The 11,409-nt window shown below is 36.9% G+C and overlaps 1 protein-coding gene across 1 annotated transcript in view; it reads right to left on the reverse strand.

Annotated features, from left to right (window-relative positions):
• Positions 1-11,409, reverse strand: part of TAOK1 (TAO kinase 1) — a 178,883-nt gene that overhangs the window by 56,531 nt on the left and 110,943 nt on the right. The window contains exons 9-11 of the mRNA XM_017855070.1: positions 10,801-10,892; positions 10,483-10,513; positions 611-692 (exon numbers count right to left, since the gene is read on the reverse strand). Of these exons, the coding sequence (XP_017710559.1) occupies positions 611-692; positions 10,483-10,513; positions 10,801-10,892 (205 nt within the window). The remainder of the gene's footprint in view (positions 1-610; positions 693-10,482; positions 10,514-10,800; positions 10,893-11,409) is intronic.

Below are 11,409 nucleotides of genomic sequence, written 5' to 3' on the forward strand. Positions count from 1 at the left end.
CTCCAAAAAAAAAAAAAAGACATTGTTCCACATGAATTAAAATTTATAACTCATGATTATATTCTTGAACATATTAAGTATTGAGCTCTTTGAATACTTAACTATACATTCTATTTAGACATGGTAAGAGCAGCTAATCAATTTGAAAAAAGAAATTAAAAAATTTAGTATCTAAGAAAAGTTCTCAGAAACAATAGTATAAAAAACTAGTATTAGTAAAAACTAGTAGAGTATACTTAATCCTAATTCAGAATCAAATAATAAAACACATTCTTTACAATCATTTCTTAGGGCTAAGAACAAATTTAAAGTATAATGGAACTGGTGGCACACGCCTGTAATCCCAGCACTTAAGAGGCTGAGGCAGGTGGATCACGTGAGCCCAGGAGTTTGAGAACAGCCTGGGCAATGTGACAAAACCCTAATTAGCCAGGTTTAGTGGCGTGTGTCTATAGTCCTGGCTACTTGGGAGGCTGAGGTGGGAGGATCGCTTGAGCTTGGGAGGTCAAGGCTGCAGGAGACGTGATTGTGCCACTGCACTGCAGCCTGGGTGACAAAGTGAGGCCTTGTCTTAAAATAAAATAAGTAAATAAACTGTAATAGAACTGACCTTTAGAAGTTCCTCTGATGTAGGTCGATCTTGAGGGATTTTCTGGAGGCAAGAATCTACAAAGTTGCGAAAATAATCAGACCTATTGTAAAGGAAAGTATCAAGTGAACACATTGCTATTTCCTTTAAAAATACATCCACAAATCAAGGCACGTGCCTACTGGTGGGAGGGGGAATGGAAAGGGAATGATTAAAAAAAAAGCAGAGACTATATAGTTTCATATAAGTCTATGAAGATCTATCTAAAGCAACCAATGAATGTTTACCATTTTCCAAAGATAAATTCACACAGATTACTTTAAAATCCTGCTCCTACATATTTAAATATCACAACTCATACTACTGTATTGAGGCAAAATGAGGGAAGCCTATCTCCTTTTTTTTTGTTTTTCTTTTTTTTTGCATTCAAACCCAAGATAACATTCCTTTCCAATTCCCTTTTTTTTCCTTTTCCTTTTTGCTAAGCCTTTCTTATAATAAGCTCTTTTCTTATTTGCCCCTTGGATCATCTTCTACATAGCATGTTTCAGAATATCACTCTATCTGCTCTGGAGAGAGCGTTTTTATACCTGAGTATTTGGTGCCCCTGAGCAAATGGGTAAGACTTCCATTAAACCTAGAAAACCTATTAAGGTATTTTTTAAAACGTTAGAAGTCTGTAACACATTATTATATAGCGTTATTGACAAGAGTTCAGTGAGTAAGGCAGTAAATAATTACTCCATCAAAGTTTGTCTCCAATATTCAAATAAGATTTTAAGTTCCTTGTAGGCAAGAATTCTTTTATAAATCCCCAAGTCTCAAACACAGTGTAAAGACAGTCTGTGTTCAATACATTTATTACTTACATGTATCAACTATGGTTTCAATGTTTTTTTCCTCCAAAACTGATGTTGAAACTTAATCTCCAATGCAACAGTGTTGGGAGGTGGGGCCTAATGGGAGTTGTTCAGGTCATGAATGGATTAATGCTGCTATAAAAAGGGCTTGTGGGAGAGGGTTCTCTCTCCCCTGCTCTCTGCCATGTGAGGACACAATGGTTCTCCCCTGCAAAGGATGCAGAATTAAAGGCACTATATTGTAAGCAGGAGGGCCAGGTCCTAACCTGCCAGTGCCTTGATCCTGGACTTCCCAGCCTCCAGAAAATGAGAAATACATTTCTGTTCTTTATAAATTACCCGGCCTCTGATACTCTGTTACAGCAGCACAAAATGTACTAAAGCATACCACAACACTAAAGTCAGTGTCAAAAGATTCGTTCTACATAATTCTAAACACAGAGTTATACAGAAAGAATCTTTTGGCACAGAGCTTTAGCATTATATAAGTTTAGTAGAGTTATATGGCACATTCTTAAATGGCAAAGACTTAAATGAATGAGACATAATTATGTACTCTTTAAATAATTAAGTACCCCTAATTTACATATCTGTGATTTTCTAAATATTAATTAAATATGCTAGCTATTCCCCTAGAATTTATCAAATGCTAGGTACACCTGAGGAATTAATTTTCTACTACAATTTTATACTGTTGATAAAAAATCCTAGTTTTCTAAAATTGTCAATCTGTTGTCCATAAACCTCTTTACACGAATGAACTAAATTTTATCACATCAATGAAGCCCTAGAAGGAATATCAGATAAAACTGAATGAACATAGTTTAGGTGCATCCCAAAATTTTAATTACCTGGCTAATTTTGATAGAATCAAATCATATATTACCTATATATTATATATACATAATAAATTATAAGCATCCATGCAATCAAAATATCACTATAGGTTGTAATAATATCATATAGTTTAGTATAAAATGATTATATGCTTAAATGCTAATTTATTATTTTAAATATAGGATATAGGCTATTCCTAATATTAAAGAAAAAAGTAAAATACAAATTCTTGTAAATGATACTTTATATACACTACATGTGACATCATCCTCACTATTCTGAACTCAGTAAATAATACATATGCTATGAAAATGGGAAACATATATATGAATAAGAGAACTAACATATAATATTTAAAAGGCCTAAATAAATCTAATTATAATATCTTATAAAGGTGATACATTATTACTAATTGAAATTAAATCACTTTGATAATGATTATGAAAAAATCCATTTCATATTCAACATTAGAGCAACATATATATTAACAAATACATCACAATTCATTAGAACTGTAGTGTTAGGGATTCATTTTAGGACTAATAGCTAGCACTCATAAAGGCACTCATTCCATTCATATTAAATAAACGGAGGCTTCCTTCCGACTATGTAAAAGAAAGAGAACATTCCTGCTTAAAATAGGATGCAAGCAAGGTTTACATAGCTAAAAGTTATTAAACTGGGCAACGTATTTTCTTTTATTTTTTAATGATTATTATTTTGAACATCTAATAACTTATATAACAAAAAATATGCAAGTAGAGTTCAAGCAGCTTCCCCCAACCCTCTTTTTTTTATTTATATTACTGAGATAGGGTTCTCGCTGGAGTGCAGTGGCACAATCTCGGCTCACTACAGCCTTGACCTCCTGTGCTCAAGCAATCCTCCTACCTCAGCCTCCCAAGTAGCTAGGACCACAGGTGTGCACCACCATGCCCAATTATGTTTTGTATTTTCTGCAGAGATGGGGTTTTACCATGTTGCCCAAGATGGTCTTGAACTCTTGAGCTCAAGTGATCTTCCCAACTCAGCCTCTCAAAGGGCTGGGATTACAGGTGTGAGCCACTGCACCCAGCCTCCAAGAACTTTTTCAAGTGAATCAATTGAGAATAAATTGCTGACCTGATGCCTCACCATCCTTAATATATACTTGAGTGTATATTTCCTATAAAGAAGAACATTTTCCTAAAGAATCATAATACATCCATTAAATCAGGCCATTTAATAGTGATATAAGACTATCATCCAATCCCCAAACTACATTCAAATTTCATTCAAATGTCCCAATAATATCCCGTGTAGCAATAGTGAGCTTTGAGTATTGGCAATCTTCAAGGAATTTGTTCATTTTATCCAAGTTATCAAATTTATTGACATAAAATTGTTCATATTTCCCCATTACTCTTTTAATACCTGTAAAATCTATAGTGATTATAATCTCTGACTCCTGATATTGGAAATTTGTGTCTTCTCTCTTTTATTTTGTGATTAGTCTGGCTAGAGGTTTAATCATTTTATTGATCTCAGAGTACTAGTTTTTGGCTTCACTGATTTTCTCTATTGTTTTTCAGTTTTCTATTCAACTGATTTCTGCTTTGATCATCATAATCCTCTGCTTATTTTGTGTTCAATTTGCTCTTTGTTTTAGTTTCTTAAGGTAAAAGTTGAAGTCATGACTTTGACAAATTGAAGTATGGTTGCCCTTCTGTATCTGTAAGTTCTGCATCCACAGACTGAACCAACCAACTGAAATATTTCAACCACAGACTGAAAATATCTGGGGAAAAAATAATAAAATAACAACAAAGACTTTTAACAATAAAAAAATTAACAATTTTTATTTATTTATTTTTTGAGACGTGGTTGCACTCTTGTTGCCCAGCCTAGAGTGCAATGGCGCGATCTTGGCTCACCACTACCTCCATCTCCAGGGTTCAAGAGATTCTCTCCTGTCTCAGCCTCCCAATTCTCTCCTGTCTCAGCCTCCCGAGTAGCTGGGATTACAGGTGTGCGCTGCCATGCCTGGCTAATTTTGTATTTTTAGTAGAGACGGGGTTTCTCCATGTTGGTCAGGCTGGTCTCAAACTCCCAACCTCAGGGGATCCACCCGCTTCGGCCTCCCAAAGTGCTGGGACTATAGGTGTGAGCCATCACGCCCAGCCAAAAATACAAATTTTTAAGACAGCTACTTACATGGCATTTATATTATATTAGGTACTGTAAGTAATCCAGAGATTATTCAAAGTATATGGGAGGATATGCATAGGTTACATGAAAAACTAAGCCATTTTATATGAGACTTAAGCATCTGCACATTTTCTTATCTGAGGGGGTTCTGGAACCAATCCTCTGAAGATACTGAGATATACAGGACTCTTGAATGTACCTTAGTTTGAGATTTTCTAACATTTCCTATTATCAAGGTTAGGCTAAACACCTTTAGCAGTAGTATCACAGAGGTAATGCTATAATTTGTATCCTATGAGGTGGCACTTGATTTTGAGAAGTTCTATTATTGATGGTATTCACTTTGATCACTTCATTAAGGCCCATGTCTGCCAGTCTTCTTCATGATAAAGTTTCCCTTTCCTCCTTTGTAATTAATAAGCATTTTGCAAGATGGTACTCTGAATCTACATAAATATTCTGCTTCTCATGAAACTTTCAATTTTATTCTTTTATTTATTGTATGGAGTCACAGATTTTTATTTTAATAAGTTATATCATTTATTTTGATGTTCAAATTATCTCATATTTGAACAGTAGAAACCTTTTTAAGCTGGCTTGTCTTTTGGACATGGTCCCATTATTATTTGGTTACTTTCTTGCTTTCTGGTACACTAAGATGTCCTAGCTTCATCTTATGCTTTCCCTAGCCCAGACCCTGGATCAATCATTTCTCCAAGGGGCTGTTGTACTAGGTGTGCTTACTGCTGCTGGGGTGTCACTGCTCTCAGACACGCTCAATGAACAGAGTTGGGAATATATACATGTACATAATACATTTATACACCTATGTGTACAAACACATGACATATATTAGATATTTATATTTGAAAACAATAAATATTGTAGTACAATATCTCAAATTCCAATCCAACAACATCGTGTTTATTTCTAGCTTTCTCTTTCCACATTTGTAAAATCCTTCTCTGACAATGAGAGAAACCCTGCTCTCATTATCCTTAACACATATATATATATATTTTGGAGACGGAGTCTCGCTCTGTTGCCAGGCTGGAGTGCAGTAGCACAATCTCAGCTCACTGCAACCTGCGCCTCCCAGGTTCAAGCAATTCTCCTGCCTCAGCCTCCTGAGCTGGGACTACAGGCATGGGCCACCATGCCCGGCTAATTTTTGTATTTTTAGTAGAGACAGGGTTTCACCATGTTGACCAGGCTGGTCTTGAACTCCTGACCTCTGGTGATCTGCCAGCCTTGGCCTCCCAAAGTGCTGGGATTACAGGCATGAGCCACCACGACTGGCCCTTAATTTATTTTTCTATCTGATAAATTCCTCCCATGTAACCAATATCCCATCTTTGTGATCATCTTTTCTCTCCTTAAGCAGATGCCCTCCTTTCTCTGTTCAAATTCTGAATCCCCATTCCACTTCAACCTACAATGTGAATAAACCTCTTGGTCACTAAGTCTTTTAAATGGTATACCATCAATATATCAAACCTATATCAAACTAGAACATAGCTTTTTAATTTTGTCATTCACTATTAAATTAAAAATCTCTCAATTTTATCAAAGAACATTAAACTTGGCTAAAAATCACAGAAGAGATTCACCGAATTTATGTGTTAGACTCTCATAAATTCAAATAACTTTTTTTTCTTGAGTCAGAGTCTCACACTGTCACCCGGATCAAAGTGAAGTGGCAAGATCTCAGCTCACTGCAGCCTCTGCCTCTCCGGTTCAAGAGATTCTCCTGCCTCAGTCTCCCAAGTAGCTGGGATTACCGGGATGCACCACCACACCCAGCTAATTTTTACGGTTTTAGTATAGATGAGGTTTCCCCATGTTGGCCAGGCTGGTCTAAAACTCGTGACCTCAAGTGATTTGCCCACCTTGGCCTCCCAAAGTGCTGGGATTACAGGCACAAGCCACTGCACCCGGCCAAATATTTTCTGTCTCAAATTTTTATAAGCTACTACTAAACTTTTTCCTTTTTTTGAGATAAAGGCTTGGTCTGTCACACAGGCTGGAGTGCAGTGCTACGATCTTAGCTCACTGCAACCTTGACTTCCTGGGCTCAAGTGATCCTCTCACCTCAGCCCCTCAAGCAGCTGGGACTACAGGCGCATGCCACCATGCCCAACTAATTTTTTTGTATTTTTTTGTAGAGACGGGGTTTCTCCATGTTGCCCAGGCTGGTCTCCAACTCCTGAGCTCAAGTGATCTTCCCACCGTGGCCTCCTAAAGTGCTGCAATTAGAGGCATGAGCCACCACTTAATTTTAAACCAAATTTATTTTAAGTTAGAGATACTATTTCTTATTATCTTGTGCGTGTTTCTAAACTGTCTCTACCCATAAATTTGAACTGCTTCTGTAAAATTAATACCTCCAAAACTCAAAAGGAAATCAGATGAAACTGAGACAGAAGAACTGAACGGTCTAGAAAGTAAATCTCAGAAACAATGTCCAATAATAAAATTTCCAGAGAAAGAGTTCAAATTATATATACTTATACAGAAGAGTAATCACCAAAGGGTGAGATAAATGGGTTCAAATTTAATATTTTCATTTATTCCTCTCAATGGGAAAAATGACTTTGTGTACTTTTGTTTCCTGTATTATTTTAATTTAATTAATTTGTTTGTTTAGAAAGGGTCTCACTCTGTCACCCAGGCTGAAGTGTAGTAGCATAATTATAGCTCACTGCAGCCTCAAACTCCTGGGCTAAAGGGGATCCTCCCACCTCAGCCTCCCAAGTAGCTGGGACTACAGGTGTGAGGCTACCATGCCTAGCTAATTTGTCTTGTTTTTGGTGGAGACAAGGTCTTGTTATGCTGTCCAGGCTGGTCTCAAACTCCTGGCTTTAAGCAATCCTTCCGCCTCGGCCTCCCAAAGTGCTAGGATTACAGATGTAAAGCCACTGTACCCAGCTGAGAGTAGAACTATGAATAATTTATTTTCTTTTCACTCCTTTTGTATTTCTATAATTTTATACCCTAAACATATTATGTAATTAAAAATGATTAATTACATTTTACAAAGATTATATAATCATGCAGTTCAAATAACAAGAAACTAAGAATTTTCATCAGATTAACTATAAAGAAACATGTAACCAAACCCACTCATGAAAAATTATGTATTATAAGATTTCTTGGTATTAAGACATAACCAAGTAATTTCAACCTCTGCGACACTAAAGCATGAAAGAGTCATATCTATCTATTCATAACTATGTTTATCAAGACCAATAATGGTATAGTTGATGTAAATTTTTTCTGTTACCTATACTGTAAGAAAATAGTTTGTTTTAATTTGCTATCCTTAACTCTTCCAACATAGAAAAGCATATTATAATAAGTATGTGTCCCAAGACTGAATCTGATTTGCATTGAGAATCATACCTCACCGTCTGTAAACCCAGCACTTTGGGAGGCTGAGGTGGGTGGATCACCTGAGGTGAGGAGTGGGAGACCAGCCTGGCCAACATGGTGAAAACCCATCTCTACTAAAAATAAAAAAATAGCTGGGCTTGATGGCAGGCGCCTGTAATCCCAGCTACTCGGGAGGCTGAGGCAGGAGAATCCCTTGAACCCAGGAGGTGGAGGTTGCAGTGAGCCAAGACTGTGCCACTGCACTCCAGCCTGGACAACAGAGTGAGACTCTATCTCCCCGCCCCCAAAAAAAGAAAGAAAAGAAAAAAAAACGAAAATCATACCTCTAGACCTGTGTTATCTAACAGGGTAGCTAACTAGCCACATGTGACTATTTAAATGCAAATGTATTTAAACAAAATTTTAGAAAATTCACTCCCTTAGCTGAAAAGCCATACATACAGAACACTTCCTTCATCGCAAAAAGTATTCCTGGCCTGTGCTACTTTAGACCTTTCACCTATAACCCTAAACAGGCTTAAAATATAGTTCCTGACTTAGCACTTCAAAATATTCAAAACATTTGTAAGTAAAATGTTTAACATTATTATGAAAGATTATAAAAGTGAAGATACCAAATGAATGCCTAAAATTCTAAGAAATTATTTCAAATATTTCACCCATGTAAAATTAGTTAAAGGCAGTCACATCTAAAGTTGCTTTATTTTAAGTATAAAAACTTCTATTGTGGCCGGGCGCGGTGGCTCAAGCCTGTAATCCCAGCACTTTGGGAGGCCGAGACGGGCGGATCACGAGGTCAGGAGATCGAGACCATCCTGGCTAATACGGTGAAACCCCGTCTCTACTAAAAAATACAAAAAACTAGCCGGGCGACGAGGCGGGCGCCTGTAGTCCCAGCTACTCGGGAGGCTGAGACAGGAGAATGGCGTGAACCCGGGAGGCGGAGCTTGCAGTGAGCTGAGAGCCGGCCACTGCACTCCAGCCTGGGCGGCAGAGCAAGACTCCGACTCAAAAAAAAAAAAAAAAAAAACTTCTATTGTGAAGGAACTCTGTTTTATGAAGTAGAATAAAAAGCTAGAAATAAGAAGCCATTTCACGGAAACTACAAAGTTTAGGTAGATTTTGTTCTAAGCAGAACAATGAGCCAACAAATGCCTTCTAATCAAATAAATCTTAAAATATATCAATGAAATCTAACAGGTCCATTAAAGCAATTTCACTATCACTGAGGGGCACATGTATGCATCAGCCAGCATTAAGAAAGTAAAAGGATCCCATGGGCAAAGAGTACATTAACTAGCTTCTCTACATGTGTATCCAGGATTCTTAAGAAATTAATTAGGATCTATGGGTAGGAAAAAGAATCATACGTAAAAGAATAGAGATTAGAGTTTAGGACACTTAAAGGTACTTTCAAATGGAAGAAATAGTTTTGAAACTTCAAATTAAGATAAAGAAATCACAAGTATGACATTATGGTCATCTCCAAATCTCTGTTTGTTGATGCTGTTAAACTATAAAACAAAGAGCAGGATGTGGAGCTTGAAGGGAGTAGTTAACATAGGAATTCCAATAAAAGTGAAAATACTTAAAGATTATGTTTTAGGAAAAAAAACTGGACTGCAAGGTAGTCTGGTTGTAATAGAAATCATAACTTTAATCTACTGTGTAATAACAAGCAAGATTTTACCTTCATTTTACCTCATTTTCCCTATACTTGTTTTCGAAAACTGACAAACTCGAGTAGATAATGATTAATCAAAATTACCAATAGATTTTACTTTTAATGTATTATTTTCCATCCTCAGTCACTCCTTTCAGAATGGCTTCGATGAGCGCTGTGGCTCATGCTTGAAATCCCCCCACTGTGGGAGGCTGAGGCAGGAGGATAGCTTGAGCCCAGGAGTTTGAGACCAGCCTGGACAACATGGCGAAACCCTGTCTCTGCTAAAAATACAAAAATTAGCCTGGTGTGGTGGTGTGCGCCTGCAGTCCCAGCTATACGGGAGGCTGAGGTGGGAGGACTGCTTGATCCCAGGAAGCAGAGGTTAGAGTAAGCTGATACTGCACCACTGTACTCCAGCTTGGGTGACAGAGCAAGACCATGTCTCAAAAATAAATAAGTAAGTAAATAAGCAAATAAATAAGTAAAATTTAATGCAATGCTCTTATAAGAAGATAAAAAGGAAAAGACTATTGGGCTGGTAGACCTCCACTGGGAAATCCAGAGCAAGAAGATGGCCAGCATCTTCAATTGCAGTGACAGTTTACTGGCTCACATAAGTTATGACGGTCCACTGTTTTTAGCACAGTTCCATTTACGAGCAACTGAACAAAATGTGTGCTTTAAATCAAACTGCTACAGGAAATTGAATCCACTCTCTCCCTCACTGTAAGACCCTGTTACAGTGATCCATATACCTATCATCATGGCCCCTGTTGAATGAAGTCGGACTTACCATCTTATAAATCATATATATATATATCAAACTGTTACAAAATGGTATGTAGGTATGACAGTCTGACATCTAATTTCATTCCTAATTCAAAGTAAAAAAAAAAAAAAAAAAGTAGTAACTACCCCAGCTAGTTATGAATGCTTTACAGATCTTCTACAGCTGGTAAATCCGGTAATCATAAACATATTCTAGGTGTTTAACAAATACTCATTAATGTTAGACATAGATTCCTCAAACATAATTAAAACCACAGTGGAAAATTATTTTAGCTATAATGGAACAGAGCAAATATAATATAGCTAACCCTAATATAAATAAAAATTACCAAACAACCAAACTGAAAACCTTACTAAATATATTGCCCCCCTTATAAAGTCACATTTAAGATAAAATCTATAATTTTATAGATCGGTACAGAAATTGATGTAAAACATTGATCAAACCTTAATCCATAGTAATGAAGAACAATGCTTACCTAGTTCAATACATGTTATTCCAAGAGACCACACATCTACTTTGCCATCATACTGTCCTTCATCCATGGCTAAAATTACTTCTGGGGCCATCCTAGAACAAAATGTTCATTTAAATTAAACATTTTTTAAAAAAGTATACTATTCTTTGAGAATGTAAGTCATCTCCCTGGAGATCACCGGTTTGAATTCTAGCCAACATATCTGGACATAAGAATTTTTATAATGGGAACTAAGTGCATTACAGGTTGTAAGGTAAATATTTAGCAATGCATATACAATGTGAGATTTATTCTCACTATCCATCATTATCATGTAACAGCCACCCCAAAAAAAAGAAGCTCCCAAGGCAGAATTATATTCTGCATCTGCTCCAGTTTGCAGATTATAATACTTCATATCCTTTAGGCCAGTGGTTCTCAAATATTTTGGTCTCAGGATCCCATTACAAAAGTCTAATGTTTGGCCAGGTGCAATGGTTCACACCTGTAATCCCAACACTTTGGGAGGCTGAGGCGGACAGATCACGAGGTCAGGAGTTTGAGAAGCCTGAGCAACATGGTGAAACCCCATCTCTACTAAAAATACAAGGCCGGGCGCGGTGGCTCAAG

Source organism: Rhinopithecus bieti, unplaced genomic scaffold, assembly GCF_001698545.2.
Source record: "Rhinopithecus bieti isolate Rb0 unplaced genomic scaffold, ASM169854v2 scaffold_38691, whole genome shotgun sequence".
NCBI lineage: Eukaryota > Metazoa > Chordata > Mammalia > Primates > Cercopithecidae > Rhinopithecus > Rhinopithecus bieti.